At 44.0% G+C, this 23,866-nt stretch overlaps 1 protein-coding gene across 2 annotated transcripts in view; it reads left to right on the top strand.

Annotated features, from left to right (window-relative positions):
* Window positions 1–2,429: 2,429 nt before the first annotated feature.
* Window positions 2,430–23,866, top strand: part of LOC130516591 (1-phosphatidylinositol 4,5-bisphosphate phosphodiesterase beta-1) — a 68,858-nt gene continuing 47,421 nt past the window's right edge. The window contains exons 1-3 of one of the 2 annotated variants that reach the window (XR_008947529.1): window positions 2,430–2,895; window positions 6,691–6,768; window positions 22,454–22,522. Coding sequence is in view for 1 of the 2 variants with exons in the window: in XM_057017753.1 (XP_056873733.1) it covers window positions 2,797–2,895; window positions 6,691–6,768; window positions 22,454–22,522 (246 nt within the window). In the remaining variant the exon portion in view is untranslated. The remainder of the gene's footprint in view (window positions 2,896–6,690; window positions 6,769–22,453; window positions 22,523–23,866) is intronic. The other variant, XM_057017753.1, reaches the window with a different exon arrangement.

Below are 23,866 nucleotides of genomic sequence, written 5' to 3'. Positions count from 1 at the left end.
TTTCTGTGGGGAAATATAAGTTGAACTCGTTTAGGATAGATTGACTAAATTTGGGAACACCTCTTCTTCCAACTGATATCTGATGAATGTAGCAACAGCATGAAAGGTAATGTTTGCATGTGTGTGGGGGTTTGTTTCTCCTTTAGCTCAATTCTGCTGTTTTGACCAGTTGAGCGATGGTTTTTGCCACGTCAAAGATCACTGAGGAAAAGAATCTAACACAAACTCGGTACAAACTGCTATAAAAGCAATTGGCGAGATGCCCGTTGTTCACACAGGGTTTGTGGGGCTTCCAGACGCCTGAATGCCAAATCTGGATGCCAATACAGTCACATGGCTAAGACACAAGTTGGCAGCGCATGCATCTTTGACATTTCGTGGCACTGCATGTGTAAAACAGGAAGTGTGGCTGTTTACTTACTTGGGCAGCACAGTGGCGCAGGGGTTCGCGCTGCCGCTTCAGAACAGGTTCTAATCCTGCTGGTCCCAGGTGTTTTTGGAGTTAACATGTTCTCCCCATGTCTGCATGTGGTCTCTCTGGATATTCCAGCTTCCTTCCACAGTCCAAAACCATACATTTAGGGGACAGGAAGTGCTCTTTCTAACATGACCTAAGGTGAATGTGAGTGTTTGTCCTAAATGTACCAAAGGAAGCTGGGACAGGCTCGGCCCACCTTGCATCTCTGTTAAGGGAAGAGCAGTAGAAGAGGGTTGGTATACGATACAGCCTATCAGACCGTACTTGGGGTGTACTCTAGCCTCAGATTAAATATACATAAGGGTCATTCATCCTGTAAATGGATCTCCTGATATAAAACATTCAATTAATTAAACTTGTGAAGTTAGTTGGTGCACACCTAATCAAAGTGTTAATGCTAAGTGCCAAAGAAGGTGGGTAGGCTAATCAGGTGGGGAACCCCACTGTCCATGCTTAGGCTGAAGCATCTTGCTGGTATTGGCTCTAAAATGTGAGCTCCATCTATCACTGTAAAACACAGCGTGCGACGCGTCATGGCTCCCGACAGACGCTATTAAATACATATAAAGCTCAAGCTTCAAATCTACCTCATGCATCACCGATCACTATGACACACTTGTTTCTTTCAGTAAATTGGAAGACGCAGCGCTAACGTGCACTGTCAGCTCGGATGAGCTCATGTTAAAAGCTCAGCGAAAGCGCTGTAGGGAAACTCTTTCATTCAGTGACGTTCCAATTATATTCCTTTACATAAGGGCTTTCATTTGAGAGCGCTGTAGCAGATTTAACAGATGATTCAGCTCAGGGCTGATAAGATGAAGGATGATGGAAATCAACTTGTCCAACCAGGATCATTTTAAAAATGAAAATTTTGTACATTGAGAGTCAAATGCTTTTACTATGGAATCTTGTCTAACCAAAATAAAACTACCCCAATAAATCCAAACTGAGTCGGTTACTGTTGCCTTTTATTCTCACCCTCTCCTGCTCTTGCCTATTTCCCCGGGCCGTCGCCCAGCAATGACACCAGTCAGGGCCCGCCATTGTGGATCAGTCAGTAATGACACAGTCAGACTAGTGTTACGACTGCATGAAGAGTGCCAGGAAGACTGCTTTGACATGTCTGGACCTCAGCGGTGCCCAGCGACGGACCGCAGAGACACAACAGGGGAACTTGCTGGGAGAAGCCGTGCTGTCTTTTTTTGGAAAAGGCAGGAAATAAAGGGTGTGGGTGGTTCAGGCCCAAAGGGTTCTGTCTTTTATTGAGAAAGGAGCGTTAAGTTAGTCTGAAAAAAACATCCCAGAGGGGGTGACAAAGTACTGACTCACTGAAATGTTGGACCTTTAAGCGTGCCATATCTTTGAATTCTTTAATTGGACTGATGGATCTGTTCTCATCTCAACAGTCATTTAAATGAAAAATGTTACATTCTGTTGTGGGTTACCATACATTTATCTTTATTTTAGAAACACTAAAGACTTGTTCCTTGTTGCTCTCAAGCACAATATTTAAACCATTTGCTTTATTTTAAAAACCTACGACCATAAGTCACTTGTTACATTAGATTAGGCATCAAAGCTTGTCATGTAATATGTGCATCCTCCTTCACATGGGGAAAGTCCAATGGGCATGTTTATGTTTTTCATTTATATATATAAATCCAGCTTTGAGCCTGTTTAAAATGAATTGCTGGATATTATAAACGGAATTCCTTTGGTCACAGAGCTCCTAAATTTGGTGCCCTCCTTAAAAACGCTAATTTGATGGGGAAACTTGGCAAAAATGACCTGAATTATCAGATCTAACTGAATAAAATTGCCACATTGCAGCTTGGCCCAAAATGTCGCTGCAAAGTAGCAAAATGCATTGAGAACAATTTCCAAGACGTGAAAGTTGCGCGACCTCGCTCCTTCCAGCAGGGTCCACGTCCATCACACGGCGGCGCTACACCGCTTCAAGTATCGATCCCGTCCCTTGTGTCCCGAGAATTCTACTCTTTGAAACTAGACTACCCCTCTGTCAGTCCCTTTCTTTCTCTCTTTCTCCTGTCGTCTTCGCCGCGGCTGCATGTCGCTCAGTCAGTCAGTCAGCAGTCTGGTGCCTCCGGTCCGCTGCGCTTGCGTCTGCCTCCACCGCTCTCCAAAGCCGAGACGCGCCACTGCTGCCGTCACTGCGGGTATGACATTCTGGCAGCAGTAGTGGGCTTCCGTCAGCCTGCTTTAGAGCAAAATACAACCGGAGCGGAGGATACTTGGGAACAGAAGAGAGGGAAGTGACTCATTCCCAGTCCCGCCGTGCGTCGAGAAGAGTGGAGTCCATGGCAGGGGCACAGCCTGGAGTTCATGCGCTGCAGCTCAAGCCGGTGTCCGTTCCGGAGAGCCTGAGAAGGGGGAACAAATTTATGAAATGGGATGATGTAAGTAAAACTGATGTTCTTGTTTCCCCATTTGCGAGGTGTCACCAGTTACCACTATGCCACAAGGTGTATTACACAATCTTTGTGCTCGTGCAACAGTAGCCTATAGATTAATCAGCGGAGCCCGCACCGTGACAGGCGGTCTGGGGCACCGCTTAATTGTATAAAGGGACCCAGCAGCCATAAGAGACTGGCGTGCTGTGTTTACATTCCCGCATCTCCAGCGTGTGCGTCCGTGCACGCCCGGCCAGTCTCCGGCGTGCGAAGGCGTGTACATTACATCAAATTAAACATTGTGAATCAGAAGACAAGCGCAAACGCTGGGTTTCAGCCACAGCGCCCTGATGGCCACGCTGTCACAACGCGGCACCGTTTGAACCCCGATCTCGCCTCTCTTTTATCAGTCCAAAGTGAAATGACCTTGATTAAAATTGATTGCGCGCCACTGCCCAGTAATAGCAGCCTTCAAACAAGCTGCACCGAGCCTCCCCCATAACAACACAGCAACGCTTCCTTCTTGTAATCCTGAGCACAGCGCAAATGAGCTTTCAAAAGGGACTTTGACATTTGTTGCACACCTGACAACTGCAGGAATCCCCCTCGCTGAAATCTCTTTTGAATATAGATATGGTTCTTATCTACTGAAAACTTTACACCTATGTTGGAAAGAATTGACTAAACTGGGATTTAATCTCTCCTGATGTCAAGCCAAATGTTTTCATAGGCTCCTGTGGTACCATAAGTGATGTTTTGAGCTATAATTTAATGAGATGATCGCGACATATCCGTGCTAACAGGTCTGATCATATTCATCTTTCATATTCGAGTGTTCAGGGTGTGAATTAAATTAGGAAAACTGTCAACTGTCATTCTTGTGCTTGAATTTGCCAGCGGTTGCGACTGTCTTCTCGACCCTTCGGCTCTCTGGCCGGTGTGTTGCGAGAAGGGTGTGCACGAGGTGTGTATTTTCCCATAACACTCACCTTGTTGTGCGCTGCACTTTGGCCGAGTGTGCATATCTGCAGGAGCGAGTGGCCACCAGGTCCTTCCTGTCAAAACACACACCCGTGAATGCAGACATGCCCACAGACGCTTTCTCTGTTTTATTTCCCATGCACTGGCGCTTCCTCTTTCCTGGTTGAATTCATGGAAAGAATGACAGAGAAATGGGGAAGCTGAGAGAAAAGGAGCTTTTATAAAAGATCAGTTAAAAGGATTAAATTAATTCTTTTCCCTCTTTGCACGGCTGGGAATGTTGAGATGCATAAATAAGTTTTAATTTGTGGCGCTGATACTGACACATTTGGCTCAGATGAACATTTCAGACTGGGCATAAAAGTCTGAGTGTTGTTTACAATGTACGTTTGTCAGACTGTGAGGATGTCAGACGGTTGCCAGTGCGATGAGGCTGGAGCAGCACACCCCGTATGAAGCCACGGAGAGAAGCGCCGCAGACGTTCGGCGCACACTTAAGGCTGTGGCTGCTATTGTGAAGGCCAGATAAGTGATCTGAAAAGCTCTCCAGATGCTTGTGGAATCCTTGAAAGGACAATCTTGCTCATTCAGTCACACAGTCAACCACCTTTGCTGTCATTTGCCGCTGCAGAGGCTGTAAAATTAGCTCGCTGTGGTTGGAAATTTGCCCTGCATTGTGTTTTCAGTCCATTGAATAAAGGACATTCGTCCACGAGTGTCATAATTTGCCTTTAATGTTGGCTGCATGATGGGCAGGTACCCAAAGCCTCTAAGAAACTGGCAGCTCCATCTTGAAGTTTGGTGACAGTGACTGGCAGTAAGAAAGAAGGAGAGATAGGATGTTGGCTCTGTGCATCACAGACGCTCGGAGGCTTATGCTCGTGTCTGCTGTGTGTGCAGTAAGATATTATCACAGAAATCCATTAAAAATCAGTCATTAGCATAAAGACTAGAAATGTGCTCAGATCTCCCCTTACTTCCCTCAGGTGTTCGCCTGTAGCATAAACTCGTCCACTCTGTCCACTTCAGTTCAGTTTTGTAACTGACCATGCCAGTCCCCATTTTATTGCCTCTTAATGTATTTCATTAATGATAATTCTTCAAGATCACAATAACCACAGCCCGGAGCAAATTTCAGTGGACTCCACACCACCGTGTTATAAGTGCTGATGGTTTTTGTAAATGGCAGACCCATGAAGGAAATCCATGCTAAGAGTCTGTAATGGCTTAATGTGTTTTTTGCAGTGGCCCCGGAGAGGTTTGACAAGAGATAGTTGCAAAAAAAATGACTGCTCTCACGCCATTAGCCATATTCCCACAACGCCTGAGCCGTCTTCTGTCTTTTGCTCTGACACCACATCTCTCACCACCCCCTCGCGCTAAGATTTCTGAGGCTTGGCTTATTTGTTAAAGAAGAGATGGCCCGTTAATGTATGTAGCATAGCCGGTGTGTTTGTAGGTTGTTTTTTGTTTTTTTTTAAGAATATATGCATAGAAGGTGGGACACATAGCAATATGAAAAAAAAGACGGAAGAAATTAAGTAGGGTAGATGTTGTGATTGAGGAATTGCAAACACGAAGCTATTATTGTGCCCTCACGATGTAAGTGTGTGCGTACGTGCATGCGTGCGTGTGAGATCATTGGTGTGAGCTGCATCTTTTGTCATTCAATCAAGCCTGCAGAGATTGTGCAAGCATGTGAATAGAACCTAAACGATTCCTCTTGGGTCTCTAATAGATTTCATAGCAATGCTGGGTTGCCATAGCGAACGTCACCATTGCAAACACCCCGGTCTTTCTCATTACTGCTCTCATACATTTTTTTCCCACCGTTCTGTGGGGTTTTTTTTCCAGTTCCTTCATGTGTCGATAAAGGAGGGGGCTCCGTTATTGGTCTTTATGATTGTCCTATTTGGACTATATCAAATTAATTGAGAGCAGCGATAGCTGTCTGCACATACCCACTCCCCTGCTGTCCACTAGCTCCCAGCTCGGATGCTTTCATTCCATCCTTTAAGCGCGTCATATTTAGCGCATATAGGGTTGCTCCAAGAAATGAAGAGCGTGGAAGACATGGCTAGCGTGTGGCGTCCTCTCCCGGAGCTTTGATAGCAACATCATTAGAAGCCTCATGAAAATGTTCTGTGCAGCAAATGCAGCTCCCATCCCTCTGATCTCACAGGCCCGGCTGATGGAGGACGACAATATGCTACTGTTCAGCCAAACCACAACCGCTGTGGACACAAAGCAAAGGCTCTGTCTTTTTATAGAAGCATCCAATAATATCTGGCAATGCCATGTACGCCTCAGGGTCAAACTGTGTATGCGTGCATGTGTGTGTGCGTGTGTGTGGCTTACAGCCGTTTGTAAGTGGGGACTGTGGGAAAGCATTTGTCTGTTACAAGAGGGGGAAAATGGAAACATCAGCTGTGAAACAACCTGCAGTCCCTGATTGCCGTGGCCTCAGAGGCACAAACACAGAGTCACACACGCACACACACACGCACGCGCACGGCTCTGTGGTCATTCCTGGCAATGCCAGTTCATGGTGGGGGAAAGCACCCTAAAAGGAAAGGATTGTAAGCAGCCCGTTGATGACATAAACAGTACTTTAAATGTCATTTCAGATTGTGGTTTACATGCAGTATTACAGGAAGCGTAGACACCGAGGGATCGTTTCATTAGTTTGCCCCTTGTGTCGCTAGGCGGCCCACGCTCGTGCTCAGCCGTGCACGCACCCTCGCAGGCAGCAGCGCATAGCGTCTGTGCATAGCAGACATTTATATTGATTTCAGATGTCTTTCGTTTCTTTTCATCCAGGATTCCACCACAGTGACCCCAGTGACCTTAACAGTGGACCCTAAAGGTTACTTCTTGTACTGGACCGACCAAAACAAGGTGAGAACACTGCACATAAAGCTGTTCTGATCCCACACGTTTTGAAGTGTCCATATTGCTTCTGCTTTTTTCCCACTTGGGCCTTAATGCACATGTTTGAAGTGTTTACATGACGCTATGAGGGACGAGGCGTTCCTCTTGGACTCTGTCCACTGCGTACATTTGATTGGCCAACGGAAGCAGAGGGGGGGGCAGAGACTTTAGTCCCAGTACCCTGAGATGTGCTTACAGGGTGATTTCACCTGACATTTTAGTTGGACTTTTGCTGCCGTTGCTGCTCCTCAGCTCTTCTCCTTGCCAATGATTTTAAGTCTAATTTTAACTCTCATTGTGTTTAACTTAAAATTCTCCCAGCTTAACTTGCGTCAATTCTTCCCAATTTAAGAACAGCCAATTCGTTTTCACGCACCCACATTTCATCCTTATGCTCAGTAGCACACTGTATTGTGATTTCAGCCAGTGCATCAATGCTGCTGGGAAAAGGTGATAGAAATCTGAACTGCTGCACCTGCGCTGCCTCACCTGACACTCGTGAGAATATTCCATAGCGCATTGTGTTTTGTCCTCCTCCCTGGTTTTGGCACAGAGTGTCATAGGATCAAGGTCGGGAACGTCTCTATAACCTTGTGGAGCACCTCACAGCAGACGTGGGTGTCCAGGATTGTTCCAGGTCCGCCTGTTTGCTCTCGCAGCTTCAGCATGAAGCTGCCTTTCTGCTCCGTCCCTCAACAGTTCGCCCGTTGTACTGCATTCCTGCTCTGTTCGTATGTATAACTGTATCAGCAAAGGCAGCCAGAGGTAGACTAATTAATAGCCCCCATTGATTTTATGTTAGCTGAGATGAGAGTATTTCACAGCAGCAATAGACAGGAGTGCTGACCGAGGCTTTACCTCTGCACACACACCTCGCTACACGTGCACACACCTTAAATTTTATGGGCTCGCTTACACAACAGAGAATGGATCTGATAAGATGACCTGCTACGGATTACCTCACTGTGAGAAGTTCTCCATCGGGCCCATGTTAATGTTTGTTAAAAACCACCCGGGAGTCAGATTGCTTCCTTTGATGAGTGATATAAACAGAAAATTACATATATACATGTGTGATAACAAACCCCGAGTGTGGCACCATCCTGTACGACTGTTTCCTGTATCATACGGCTTTAAAGGTTGAGGGTTTTTGGGTGTGCTTGTCTCCTGCACATCTGTTCCCCAGACTGATTCAAACAGAACGGGATGTCGTGTCCAGTCGAACCGATGACCTGCAGAGTAAAAGCATTCCTCAGATTCTCTAGAAGCAGGGCAGAACTGGACCGGCAGTTCTCACTTTCACACACAAATTGTTGCTGCTCAGGTTGCAAATGTGGACTCTCTTTTAAGACCCACACAGATAAAAATAACTATACCGTCTACAACTGTTCTGGAATTTTGGAACTAGGATCTGTTTGAGTGTCTAACCCAACCTATTTGCCTTTTAGGAAAATGGATTTTAAATCAAATTGTTGTCTTAACATATGTGCTATGTTATATTGGACCTTAGTGGTAAATGTAGTCCTTATATAAAAATAAGCAAAAATGAAAGCATTTTACGCCTTATGAAAATTGCTCTTTCGTTTTATATTGGTTTCTTCATTGTGCTGTACAGGTGATACCATCATTTCCTGTCCAGTCACATGATTGCCACCTGACCACCACATCAGGAGTCGAGTTTAGAGCATTCAGAATGTTTAGGTTGCTAGTGTCATATGGCTGCAAATAAAATGATCTGATGATGAACAGTATGACTGAAATAGCTTTCATGTAGATGGAATTTAAATTAAGTTCTAAAAGTCTGAGCTTTAGTTGTGATAATCAAAGCATTTGTCATATTTTTAATAGTAGAGGTTCTCCATTGGATCAAACTCTTCCATCCTGGACTATCCCAGGATTTTTGACCTCTTTTAACTCTGACAGAAGCACAACATTCACAGATCTGCCTGTTGCACCAATAATACAGCTTCAATTTAAAAAATAAAGTTTTCTATGGTGGAAAAGTTGGCAGAAGGTCAATTAGACATTCATTAATACTTGATTAGTCAGGATAAAAGTTTGTTATTGTGATTCACTGTTACCCTCCCTGGACTAAACAGTGCTATTCCTGTTAAGGTTATGGTAATATTATGCTTAGATCAAATGCTTACCTTTTCATGTGTGAACAGATACAGATGCAGATGATTGGGTGTGATTGATGCTACTATTTTTGCACACTGCTGTATTTTGTAAACTGCCATAAGTCTCAAATGTTTGTATGCGTTTGCTCTGAGGACTTGGCTGTCTCTTTAGGTGCCTGCATCCTCTCTTGGACCTCGAATATACACACGCAAAAATGATAATGATGGCGAATCTGTCACATTTGTGACATCATTTCAAACAAAACAGTTGATGTAAATGATTAGCACATGGTCAAATTTCCTGCAATAACACAAGTGTGTCTAAAAAAAGCCTTTGTCCTCTCTGTGAAGCAGTATGGTCACGTTTAGTTGGTTATTAAATCAGAGATCTCACGTTTCTGAAGCACACAGATTAGCATTTTCCCTGTATTTGATTAAAATTGGACGTGAACAAGGAAGTAAAACACACTGGTTCGCTTCCTCGTTGGAGTCGGATGTTTGGTTTGTGTAGAAAGCATTGGTGAATTTATAAATACACTATTTAATTATTTAAAAATATCACTTGCGGCCCGACAGCTTGTCTTCCGTGAGCGGAACTGTTAACCTTCCAGCAACTGATTTGGTTCAGAAAAACCAAACAAGTAAAGGATTCTCGGCCAGCATGTGCCTTTAGAACATCTTGACATAAACCATTAATGGGATCAAATTAGTCACTATTTCCAGCCTTTGCTGTGGCAGTGCCATGGTAACCACAGATCAAGCTGAGGTATTTACAGCCAGACATTCAAGTGTGTATCTCCGGCTTACCTAAAGCACATTTACATGCCCATGCATTGCACACATATGTAGACAGACATACACACACACACACACAAACATTCCTATAATGTCCGAGCAGGAACAGGTGCTTCATTTGCAGGTTAAAAATAATTTGTCCCTCAGTTGGTCGAGCTTGTTTTCAGTGGGCGGAGATATAATTCAACACTGTAGAGGTGGACTGACTCAGGCAAATTAACGGCGTTTATGGTTTAGTTGCCATGCGACAGCACACACCTTTGAAATGTCACTTCAGCCCCCGCTCCTATTCTGGAGAATGTGACCAGCTGAAACTGATATCATTGTTTCTGTGTGTGTGTGTGTGCATGTGTGTGTGTGTTCTCCTGAGCAGGACTGAAGGATGAATGCTTCTCTTGGGAGATTTATGTTTCTCTAGCGTGCCAAATTCCGGCCGGCCGGTGGACAATCAGCATATGGCTCTGAATGATGTTCAGAGGTGACAGTCAGTCCGTCCCTGGCCAAAACCAGCCTCGCAGTGTTGGCAGCTGGCGAGCGTCGGGCCTTGGACCGAACCGATCCGGGGAAGGAGGACGGCTGTTCTGCGTTAATCCAAATGCACACTTTCTCAGATGCAGACGTGCGGCCTATTCTCTGCACCGTCGTAGCCGGATTCGCACATCTGTTCTCCCAGCTCAGCAATTTTGTGTGATTACTGTTGCCGCCGCTCCTCTTCCTCTGCCATATCGTGGTGAGAGATGAGGTATAAATCTGCAGCCAATCTGCTGAGAGTGAATTGTGACCTCTGCCAAGTTATGATGTGCCACACGGAGGCTCCGTCTCATCTGTGCCAGTATTATGAGAAGCAGAGATGGAGTCAAACAGTCAGACAGAAGATGAAGATATTGAGAAATGGACATGTAATTAATTTACATTATGAGTCTTTCTGGACCCCGGAGCTCTGCTTTGATGGCTTTAAGTGTTGAAAGTCATCATTTCTAAGGCCATCTTTGATCAATAAATCCTGCATGTGTGCGATTTATTATTTTACATTATTTAAATGAACATATGTTGTTTCACCCTGCACAGAGATTAGTCTTTGCATTGCTCAGCCCCTAAACCAACGGCCTTTTAAGCTTTAATATCAATTAAATATAACTGATTTGCGATCTTTGACAAAATCTGGTGGCGCGTCCAGAAAACCCGACTGCTGCTTCATGTTTGAGGTTAGAAGAAAAACATACCACGTTTATTTTTCTTTCTTCAAATTGGGTTTTAGAACAAATCTATCTCGCCAGCTGTTGGGCTGCATCCAATTTGGAGGCTAAAGTCGGTCACTTGAATCGCTAGAAATACACTTACAAGAATCCTCACTTGTGCAACGTCTTCTGTTTCCCCTAACTGATGGTTATGGTCGCAGGTCTGTTTTCTTCAAGGCGCAGATTTTTCTTCTTAAAGTGGCAGCCAACAAAACCAAATCATGGTCAATTGACATTGTTTGTATGTGTGTGTATACGTGTGTGGGTGTGTGTTCCAGTGAGGACCTCAAAATATTGAATGTGTTTCTGTTGTCAAGTGAAAAAAGATTAAAGGGGGAAAGAAATCAGCTTTGGCCCCTTTTTATGGCGATACAAAACACGTTGTTATACAAATTAAGAGCTTTGGCACCTTTTCATCTGTAAATCCAGCTTTTCTTTCCCCCTTTTTTAATCGAATCCTTTCACAAGATGAAATCGATTACATAAGGCACCCCAACTGTTCCAGCATCCACCATCGGCTTTGTAGTCAACACAAAATGGATGTGAAGCTTAAGTAAAAGGTCACGGCTGTGTTATTGATATTGACCTTAGATGTCGCTCTATTGAGGCTTTATTGGCCGCTACTGTTGGTACTTAAGTCAGCCCCTCCTTCAACGCTGCTTTAGAGGAGCAAATGTGCTCTTCAGTGAAACAGAAAATAAGGACAGCCCGCCCTATCTTCTAGTTTTTATTGGCGACATGAACAGCATCCTGGCTCAGACAGCCCAGACACAAAAAAATATAAATCTGCCTGTGTAGCAGGATACAACTGTAATCCAGAGCAACTGTGGCCGGCGTTGGTGCCACGGAGTGATTCGTTCTTTCTCCAAGCTGGGAGTCGATCAGGAAAAGAAAAGTGTTAAAACCCGATTGGATTAGCAGTTCATCTGTGACTTCAGAGGGCTTTGTTTGCACACGAGTTGCCTGTTTTCCCTCCTTGTTCTCTGATTGACCTGCTGCACTGAGCCAGTTTTCAGGCAGACAGACGCGCGCTCGAGCATTTAGCGCTGAGAAGGAGGAAGGACACAGTTGTGTTCATTTCCTCTCGCCAACAAATGGAGGCACAATGCATAGATCCACAGATACAGAAAAAAGCCTCTTTTTTGTCTGCTGGAAGCTCTCAGGAAGATTAAAGTCACCGCTGGTGCTAACGCAGCTCAGTCTTAGTGCCTTGCTCGAGTCCGCCACGGTTGCGGAGGTGATTTATGGGGAGGGGATACAGCTCTGACTGGCCAGTTCAGGTAGCCTGGACTCCAGTGATAAACCTAATCAATTACACAGCTCTTAGCTGCTGGTGATGACGTGTGGTGGCCTGCAGGTACCCGCTTGATAACAGTGGCACGATACTCAGCGTGATACTTCTCAATGAGGAACGTGAATGTTTCATTTAATTTGATAAGGGTGTGTTTCATAAATATCTATGCCATTCTTGACAATCTTATAATACAAGAAAGGTTTAAAAAAAAAAAAAGATTTGGGGGCTGTGCCTGTTAACTGTAGCTGGTTCTACAAACGCAATAATCAACACATGCGAGGGCCTGTGCACATTTGACGGCTCAGGTGGGCGCACTCAGCTGCGACAGTGACCGGCTGTTTAAAATATGACTGCGTAGTAGAGAGGATGATTGGGCTTCTCTTTGTCTCCTGGGTCCAGGTATTTATAACATTTCTGCTGGCCCATTTCTGCACCGATTATTCAAAAATCATCTCCATTATGTTAGCGTGTTTTCATCCACCACCGCTCACGCCATATTCAGCCCGCCACCTGACGGGGAGCGTCGCACATGGTCACATGAGCGGAGAGTGAATGAAGCAGGACGGACTTACCCCAGATGAAAATGACGCTGCCTGCCTCCAGCTGTTTTTCACGTTCCTTTGAGATCCGCTTGAAAAGTATTTCTACGACTTCAAAAATGTGAGGTTGTCCTCCTGGCGTCAAAGAAGGAGCTAAATAAAATTTTGATGCAAAGCGCTGAGGTGCACGCCGGAAAATTGACTTTGTCTCTGCTCAGTAGACAGTAGCAGTAAAGATGTGCCTCAACTGCCCCATTTTTATGATGTTTTCACCCTCGGATCATCTCAATATACGCCGATTCACTTTCCATTATTACCTGCCTGCTTCTGGAAAAACAATACTTGCGGAGACACGCAGAACTCTATTGGTAACCACTTCACATCCCTTTTTTCCTTAATTAAATTCCATTTTTAATAATTGTCATTATAATCAGATTAATGGCTAATCTTTCCCAACCGCCAGACTAAATTGACTGATGCTTCGCTGTGTGTGAGGACTAAATTAAAATATCGGTATATTACAAACCCGATGTTCCTTACATCCTCTGAGGCAACTGGGAGTAATTTGATCACTGCCAGTAAATAAGCAAAAACGAGCCTTGGCCATTCAGAACGATTCCATAAATTGTCTGTGAAGCTTTGTAGTTTATAGGCCGCGGGGGGGAGCAGCTTCTGCTGAAGTTTCAACATGTCAGTCATGATATGAATAGATTTAAATGCACGGCAGCCTGGCCTCTGCTGTTGTAGCTGTCAGTCAGATATTTGCACGGCTGAGACAGAGCGGAGCTGTCGGTTCAACTGTGCATCTCTGCTTGGCTGAGTCAGTCAACGTCAGCTTCGTTAGGTACGTCTTACCCCCCTTGGCCAGTCTGGTAATGCCACAAAGTGAAGCCAGCGCAGGCTGATGGTAGTGAGCACACTTGAAAAAGACAAAGCTGCCCTATGACTAAACACTGTGACCAATAAAATGCCTCCTGTGTCTTCAGTTAAATTCCCCACGACACAGATGCTCTTCTGTTTCAGTTCTGTGTGTGCGCATGTGTTTGTACATAATTCGTACATATACACATATATACATATATATGTATATATAAGGATGTGTGTGTGTGCCTCCTTCCTTTGGACTCGGGTCCTCTACCAGAGGCCTGGGAGTCTGAGGGTTCCGCACAGGATCTTCCTGGTATCTCCTCTTTCAGCCCTTGGTATTTCTCCAGGTTCTCGTGTTCCTTCTTTCTGATGTTGCTATCACTTGGGATTGCTACATCTATCACCACCACTGTCTCCTGGTGTTTATCCACCACCACTATGTCAGGCTGATTGGCCACCACCATCTTATCGGTCTGGATCTGGAAGTCCCACAGGATCTTGTTCTCCAGCACTTTCGGGGGTGTCTCCCACCTGGTCCCTGGGACCTCCAGTCCATACTCAGTGCAGATGTTCCTGTACACTATGCCAGCCACCTGGTTATGCCGCTCCATGTATGCCCTGTCTTCCAACATCTTGCACCCTGCTGTGATATGCTGGACTGTCTCAGAGGCATCTCCACACAGTCTACACCTGGGGTCCTGTCTGGTATGGTAGACCCTGGCCTCTATTGCTCTGGTGCTCAGGGCCTGTTCTTGTGCAGCCATGAGTAGTGCCTCTGTGCTGTCTTTCAGTCCGGCCTTTTCCAGCCACTGGTATGTTTACTCGATATCAGCCATATATATGTATGTGTGTGTGTGTGTATATATATATATATATATATATATATATATTATATATATATATATATATATATATATATATATATATATATATATATATATATATATACAGTATACACAGTATATATATATATATAGAGAGAGAGAAGACACCTTTATTGATATATATATATATATATATATCAATAAAGGTGTCTTCTGTCTCAAATATAGTATTATTATAAAGTATATATGAATTTTGCCATAGCTGATAAATGTTAACAAAAATGAGCTTATGATTGCAATCAATTGTTTCACTTTACAAGGCGCCTAAACATGCGTCTGTTCACATACTGTCCCTCTGTATATTTGAGGATAACAAAGTGCATTTATTGTATTTATCTGTAGATGTAAATACCCTGCATGTTTACACAGATGACCACATGTGTTTTTTTCACTTTGTGATTTTAGTTAAATAAAGGAGGTCATGCAGGTTATTCATCTTAATTATGCTTCTGATGGATGTTAATAGAATTTTAATAGCAAACTCCAATTAGCGCTGCACAAAGAGATGAAAAAAAAGACATATTTGCTTCAGACGTTTCTTATCACATTGTCATTTCATTGTTTATGTCAGGGCAACTCTCTGTGCTGCATGTGCATCCGTAGGTCCTCTGACAATTGATGTCATGTCACAGCAGAGGCAGCAAGAAGCTGATCTGTGACCGTGATGTAAATCAGCTGTCTAATTACCTCTTCTACCTGAGCGGCTTCTGCGGCGGAGTCGCATCTGTCAAAAACAGCATCAAAACAACATGGTGCACTTGCGTAGCATCACGTGGAGACGCAGCTCTTGGACACTGATTCACTGCTGAATCAATTCAGGTTGAACATTTCCAGATTAAACACGTAAACACTGACGCCTTGTGTTGCATTACAGTTATGGTTAGTTATGGAGGAAAATGAAGGAACTTGTGTTCAAAGCGACGGACTTCTCCTTCCTCCTTATTTTAACTTCAAACCCAGCCCAGTTGCTATGACAATCCAACCCAGTGCAGCTTGATTCCTGATACTGCAAAGTCCTCAAACCCTCCTGCTGCTGCGATTTGACTGCCGTTGCTTTACTGAGCCAGGTGGCTGCTTTCCTCAGGGAGTCCTTTCAAATAAAGACATTCAGCCAAAAGACTTTGAAGCTGTGCTGCAGACGAGCGCTCACTAAGAGACGCGCTTCCTTCCTGTTTCATACCAGCCTTTGGAGCAAAAGCTTGGAGGGAGCACAACCCTGTGCTGCACGTGTTTGTTGTGATGCTGGTGCTGCCAAACATGCGCCGTTTCTTCATTTTAATGTATAATAAATGCATCATTGCCAATACAACTGTTAGCTACCACTTAGTTAAGTTACATTTTATTGTTTCATATACATTAAAAGGCATACAGGGAAATGTAGATAATTAAGAGCAAGACTCAAAGGGTGGGAACCATTAGTTCCCTACCTGAGTCTGAGGATTCAAACCAACAACAGTCCTGTCACATGGTTCTCTTAGCTCTGTGCATTAGTATGTCTGTGAGTATCATTGTATCTTTACAGTAATGCTAATAAGTCAGGTGTTTCTAATTGATATGAGGTCATGCTCATATCAATTTTGCAGTTTTAGAAATTTGATTCCAATAACGGCCTTAAAAGTTCAGCTCTCTGGCGATAGGTCCAGTAAATCCTGAAGTGTCTTAAAAACGCATAATCACAAATCAGTTGTTTCATTAAAACATTGTACAGTTGATAAACCGCAATGAACAGATTTAAGGATTTTTGTGAAACGCTGGCAAAACGCTCACGTTCACTTACAAAGAGATGCTAATAAACCAAGCTAGTGAAAGCATCATTTACAAGGACACCACTTAGTGATGGTCTGGTCCATTTTAGATCACTTAGCCATCATCAGTTTAGTTCAGGAGTGTTTTTATTTACTTGAATGCCTCATTTTATCATGAATCAGTAGCATACCCGTAATGCGCTGGATAAACACAGTAATAACCTGTTAACGTACATAAGTGTGCGTGATCCTTCTTCATTTCCCCTCTTTCGCCTATGAGCTCTATTTTTCGTATCCATTCAAGGCCCCTGTTCACTTCATTCTTTCTACTGGCAGCTTCATTTGCGTAAAAGGTAATTACAAGTATTTTGGCTCTTAAGCAATTTCTCTTGCACCCTGCAAGTGAATGAATGACCATAATCGTTCGAGTGGGCGTATTTGAATGGGTGCATTCTTCTCTCCTTCAAATAGACACAGGTAAAGTAACAATGGGATGGTAAATACAATGTTTCTTACCATTAGATAGTCAACCTATGGGGATTGTGATTAGCACCTCTCGCTCTCTCAGGAATCCTGAACATCTTGCACACATTTGACTCACGAGGGGAGATAATATCAAGCACTTTAATCAGATTAAATGTGTTATTTAGGTGCTAAAACCCTGATGTTGTTTTACTCGGCTGTTGTTGATGTGGGAATAGTTTCTCAGCAACCTATAAAGTGGACACTTCTCAGGAATCTGCATGTATCTCATCTGAATTTCCAAGCTATCCCTGTGTTGTTTATTCCTAAATGTCCCTTTATTCCTGACTGCCTCTCCTCTTTCCATTTCCGCTCGAACGACTAAGCGTGTCGCAAATGTGGGTCAGCAGCCCTCCTTTCACCCAAAAAGTCAATTTATTTTAGAGGATGGGGAGAAGGTATCAAATTGAAAGTACTTACAATTTCTTAGGGGCAGGGAGGAAAAGTGTCTCAGAGAAACCTTAAATTAGAGCACATCTCTAAGAGTCTTATTCAAGAGTCGGAACAGCTGGTTCGCTTTAAGAAAAGGAGAATTAGTTTTCGGGGGTGCAGTAGCAGACGAGCTATAGTCAGACGAGCTATAATCTGCGAAACTTTTTACGCAGATTAACTCCAGAGTGTCACTGTGTTCTGCTTGATTTGAACATCACGAGCAGAGTGAACAGTTCTGAGCTCTGAATGAGCTCTCATATGACTACAAATCAAATCTGGTGGCTGTACGAGGATGTTCTAAGACAAATGGGTTTGTTTTGTTGTTGACACAGGCTTGTTTAAAAATTCAGCAAGGCAATAATATTCATGGCTTAGGCGATGCATATTTGCTGAAAATGCTTTGCTTTGGGAGTGATACGTGCAATGTTGAAATCCTCCGGCCCCTGACAGATGCAGCAAGGACCTGCCGGTCAATGAAATCGTGTCTGACAACCTTGGTTTGCGTCGGGGAAAAAAACCCTGGAAAAGACGACAGAAAAATGAGCAGGAGTTCGTCAGGGGGGGTGATGGAGCTGTGTTTAAAGGGGAGGGGTGGGGAAGAAAGGGATGACACTGGAGGGAGAGACCGATGATTTTGCCTGAAAGAAAATGAATCTCTATCATCGCTGTCTGGTTCATCCTGACTTCAAAGAGCAAAAGCAGTTGCAAAGGTCTCTCAGTGAGGCCATGGAAGAAATAAGAGTCAAAGGGGGGGTCGGGGGTTCCCGAAACAGCATGCGCACGCTGAAACGTGACTTTTAATCAGCTCTTGTAGGTTATATTGGGCTTTTGCTGCAACATGAGAGAAATCTGCATCATGCAGCAAGAAGAGTGGGTTTAGATATCATTAGCCAAGAGATGAAAGCAGGAAGAATCCTCTGAATCTTGTTTTTTTAAAAGGGCCGGTGGCTGGATTGGGTTGCACCTCAGTTCAGGAGAAAATCCAAGCAACGGAGAGGCAGGCGTCCAAAAGAGCGGAGGCCGAGACAGAGGGGAGAGGCCAGGGCGAGTGGACGGGGGGGATGGTGTGAGAAAGTCCAGCCACAAAACATCCCAAAGACGAGAGCAAGCCAGAACAACAGAGGATGATGGACAGATGAAGGAAGCTGCTCTGCTTTCTCTGTCATCCCGCTCTGCTCTGCTTTCTGTCGCAGGCAGCACGCACACCCTCAGTATCTCTTACTGCGCTGCACCACGAGTGGCTGCCTTGATTGCTTGAGAGGAATCTGGTGGCCAGCATGAGAGTTTGTCGCCACTCTGGGTGTCCAAAGCGAGCCGTGTGACAGAGCTTTGTATGGACCAGCATGTGCCTTTCATCCTATAGGCTGTTTGTGATTATTACCTTGTGTGTGTGCGAGCACGGTTGTGTATGGAACAAAGCTTCCTGGGACTTTTATCGCAACACTGGTTGTTTTGTGGAGTGTGTCTGCCACTGATAGCCTCTATCAGCAACAGCCACACTCTTCCATCGCTTGGCTTTCGTGTTTTCTCCATCTCCCTGTTTCTCCACATCTTCTTCCCTTTGACTTTTGCCCATTTTTGTGACTTTAAAAAAATTATATATATATATAACATTTGCACACTTGGGGAGATGTTTTGAGATTTTTATGTATGCAGGAAAAATTCAAATCACATCAATGGTCCTGTGTTAGAAACATAAATTATAGGTTCTTGAAAGATTATCTGTTGACATTTTAGTTTACCTACATTAGTCTTTGTCATATAACATCGCCTGAACCTGGAATGCCTCAATTGCCGCACTTATTTTGGATTGTTTTTAATGTACAGAACGACTGGTCGATTGCAGAGGATGCTTTTAGAGCAGCTGCACAAAGTATAAACCAACCCGCAAAAGGTCAGTAAACACGGAAAAATACGAGAGGTGACTCACAACGGCACGCGTAAACCTGAACTGAGCTAAATATTTTGATAGTCAAACAATCATTTTCTTAATGTCACGCAGAAGTAATTCTGAAAAGTAAATTGTAATGTCTAATTTACAATAGTAACCAGCTAATGTAAGATAAATGCATCTTAAAGTGGTGTGTGTTTGGCTAGTTATCTATCTAGCTTGGTAGGTAGGTAGCCGTTTGTGTGCTATAAACATGTAGGAATGTAATTAGTAGCCTACACAAATGATCTCTAGTCTTCCCTTCGACTGTTGGACGACCGAAGGGCTGTTAGAGTCACTCCAGAGGAAACTAAGAATGGTGCAGCCGAGTGGCTCTCAGCCAAGCTCAAGCGGAGCTCTCTACATAGAATTTTTCCTGTGACAGGACATATTTGTTGCTAGCTGAGCACCACTGGAGAGCCTCTTATATAGACAAGAACCCCCCTGATGTACCTTAATGCTGCTCTGTTCCACTTATGTATGAGACATGCAAATACAAACCCACATCTGAATCCATGTCCAAGTGAAACCTTTTAACTACCTCTTTTTTGTCCATCTGACAACCTTATAAACCTACATTTAATACATGCTATCATTGCAGTCTATGTTAATTACAGCCCAAAGAGTCTTGGGATGCACACGGAGCTTATTTTGGTCCAAATGACGCATGAAGCTTGGTTACGGAGCACCCTGACATGTTACACCAGCCCAGCTTAAACCTGTCAGCACCCTCAAGGTTTAACCCTGACCTTTTTAAGTTTGGAGAGCAGAATAAAAACCGTCATGTAATTTAGTCTTGATTGAATTTAAAATAGCTGTCCAATGATGATTGACAGCTTCAGTGCTCTCTGTTTTACCATTATTGCTGCACAGACTCACGTCAAATGATGTCGTCAATGCATGGAGAAACCGCATCCAAGTCCCTTCACTGTTGTGTAATGAGCTTAATTAAGGGCCTCGTTTGCCATTTTGTTCATATATCAAACACAAGGGACTAGCTTGCACGTTACTGGTGCTCGCCAGATATTAACAGATGTACACCTGGCACAAGCCTTTTTAATTATTCAAATGAATACAATTATTTCCCTATTGCGCATTTAGTGTCAGGAATCAGGGACCAATTTCCCATCATCCACTCTGTTTGTATTCCCCTCACTCACTGTCTCCTTGTCTCCGTTGCTCAGCAGAGGCCCCCTGAGCCCTGTGGACCGCACATCCATTTTATGCCCCGGGGCTGTCAAGAGCACAATTGGTAAATGAGCAAGCTAACCTGTGGCTCTCAATCTCCCCTTTTGCACTTACTGTTTTGTCCAGCGCGACCATCTATTTCACGTTTCCTTAACATTCTGTCACTTCCTCTTCACACTGGCACATCCTCGCGTTGCTTGAGCCTCTCAGGCTGTTGGGGGAGACAAGAGTTTGCTCAGAAGAACCTCAATAAAGTTATAGCTACTGCACTTACATGGTAGGCAGTAAGTGACAGATATTGCATGAAAAGCAGCAGATGGGAAAACAGAAAACAAAGCCGGGGGCCAGCACATGTTAAACATCTTCATTATTTCAGGGTTTTTTTTGCTTGTTTTTTTGCTGCTGGTCCCTTCCTGCACGTGCCTGGGATGCTCAATAGCCTGGATGCCTGTTTGATGTGTTGTTGCACACAGAAAGAGAAAGACTAATCATAACAAAGACAGGAAATGAAAGGAGGCAAGACTAATGTATATACATTAAAATGTAAAGATGATTTCCTGAAGGAAATAGATGAGACGCATTATGGGCCGACTAAAAGATGGAAAGGCGATACTTTCATTAGCTTACTCTGCTAATATCTGCTGATCAATATTAATAAAATGCCACATCCGCTTTTATTTACATCTGCATAATGAACGACGCATGAAACACTGACCTGGGCCTTTGGATGTCACCGTAATGATGTGTGTATAATGACTGAGCTTGCTTTTACTTTTAATGAGGCGGTTCGTGGGTTAACACTTAACCTATGATGTCGGACCATCTCGGAGCTGTGCTAACTTAACAGCACTCAAGGGCACATAAAGAGGCCCCATCGGCGAGCCGCTTCCTGCAGCCCCACTGTTCAAGCAGGCCCCCATGTGGAGCTGAGACTCTGTAAAGGGACTTCAAAGGGGTGCATTTGCAGATCTGACGTGGGCATTAACCTTTGACCCTGCAGCTTTTCTCTGTGCAGGCACAGGCAGCCTGATTAATGCTGTGGTGTGTACAGTGCAGGAAAAGAGCTGGTCCTAGTGGATTATTGCTGTAATTTATCCTTCACATGTGCCCACAGACAGCGGCCATGCGGCAAAGGAGACCTTTGCCGACCGATCGTTTGTATTCACTCGTGTTGCAACAGAACAAATTTAGGAACGGCCTTTGAGGGAATAAAGCTAACCAATAAAAAGCCAGGTGCCATTTTGCGCAAAACTCATGGCCTCAAGATGTTCAGATATTAACAGAATGGCTCAATCTTGAGTCAAGCCGCCATCGCACCTTGTGTCCCCTGATAATAGCGAGTGGACACAGTTCACTCTGTTAATTTTCCACCTCGTGTCCCAACTCACTCTCCTAGAGTTATCCCAGACTGATAACGGCACACACAGCAGCCCTTTTCCTGTGCAGGATTCTGTTTTGCCTGCTTTTCTTTTAATCACATTAGTGGCTTTCAGAGATGCACAGCCTTGCACATAAGGGTTTCTTTTGTTGACGAGTGAATGTATAGATGAGGAGAAAGTGCATATTTGTATTCTGTACAGACTGGAGTCATGAGGAACTCAGTCTCCTCATTCAGCAAGGGAAGGTAAATGCCAGGGTAATAATCTGAAATTCAAATCTGTGCAACCTACAGTAAGTGCTGGAGAGGCTTCGGAGGCCATCGCAGCCTCTGTGGTGGAATGTTGCACCTAGAAGATAAAGATTAACCAATGTTTTTCTTTGTCAGGCAACACAATAGGCAGCATGTTGTTTGTACCCATAACAGCACTGAAACGCTAATCAGTCAACACGGGACTTTACTGTAGGTGTTCAACACCATGAGCCTTTAACACGCAGCTACGCTAGCGTTAACGACCTCACACAGTATTGATGCTAATATGCATCCTTAAATATAAGCATCTTCAACCAAAACACACAAGGCCTGCAGCCACAGGTGCAGGTAGCAGGGTGGGAGGCAGGAAGGCGGCCTTACGTGTTGTCCTTGCCTCAAATTTGTCTTTGCCACACACGCTGTTTGATTTAGAAGTTAATGTAGTTGTTCCTTTTGTTGTGTTTTTAGGACACAGAGCTGCTGGATATTGCATATATTAAAGATGCCAGAAATGGAAAGTGCACCAAAACGCCAAAGGTAAGTCATGTTTTTCTTTTTATTTTCTTCACACTTTATTAAATATTGAATGAAGAAACGTGGTCTCCCGAGAGTTTACAATGAGCAACTGAAAAGAGCAGCATTTGGGGGGGCATGGTTTCTATTTTTACACATAAAAGCCACGAGCACATTCGTGAATGAGACACCGTCTGGATCTTCTCAAAGAGGAAGACTCATAAAATTGATTCGTTGTAAAATTACCCTTGAGACTCAGGTAGATGCGAACTTTGTCTGGCACTTCAGGAACTTGACTGATGGACATTTGTGTGTGTGTTTATGGACATTGCTCCCAATTCATCTGCATATTTGCTGCAGACAGAAAGGGACAAATGGGAGAGAGTGAAGGTGAGTGCATATTTCACAATGATGAATGCATGAGGGGAATTGAAATTTTTAATCATAATAATACAGTCAGAGTTTTTTTCTTTCCCCCAAAATGGGAAATTCGACATTAACCAAACTCCCAATTTAACAGCTAATTAAAATACCAGTAAACCATTCTTGACATGATTATGGACCTCACACCCACAACCCATACTCTTGTTCTCTTGTCCTCTTTATTCATTCAGGATAACAGTAATTATTCAATTTCTTGGAGCGGCAGCTTTCCTCTCTCAGCAGAAGTGTAAAGTCAGCATTGCTCCATCTGAGTAGTGTTAAAATGAGGACATAACAGTATAGAACGCTCCTGCATTTCTAATATACTGTAGAGTGGTGCTGCCCAGGAAACAGGGGGATCTGTGCGACCACAAAGATGGTGGAAGCATTGTTAATCCATTAGACTGTGGAGTGGTGATGTGCACTGGCCACGGTAGTGGGAACACTGGTGAGACGCAGTGGCTGCAGAAGAAGCAGGGACGTGATGAATATTAAGGATATTGTGGTGATTCTACGTCGAGAAACTCTCTTCATCCCAGGTTGTGACAGTTCACTGGTCAGGCTGCACCGCTGCAGGAATCTATAAGTTCCTTTCACACGCACGGGCGCTCTTCCACTGCTCTCACTCACATGTAATTTATTCATGCAAAGCACCACATTCTTGTTGGACCCTTGGCGACACGTCTGTAAAAAGCTTCAGAAGTGCTTAAAGTGCTCAGCTAAATATCGTCCCACTCAGACCGGCTTTAATTGGGTTAAAGCTGTCCTGGCTCACCTCTTTTCAGCTGCGCTTCAGCTGAAGTGACTTCATATTGTCTTTCGGTGCCATCAGGATTTATGTCTCGGCGTCATTGAGATTTGGGGCACGTTGCTGCTGACTGGCTCGTCACGCTGGTCAAACAAGCTCGTCTATCTTCCGTGATGCCCACAGGTTTCATACCTAGT

Source organism: Takifugu flavidus, chromosome 19 (genome assembly GCF_003711565.1).
Source record: "Takifugu flavidus isolate HTHZ2018 chromosome 19, ASM371156v2, whole genome shotgun sequence".
Taxonomy (NCBI): Eukaryota; Metazoa; Chordata; class Actinopteri; order Tetraodontiformes; family Tetraodontidae; genus Takifugu; species Takifugu flavidus.
This window is presented reverse-complemented; position numbering and strand designations above follow the sequence as displayed.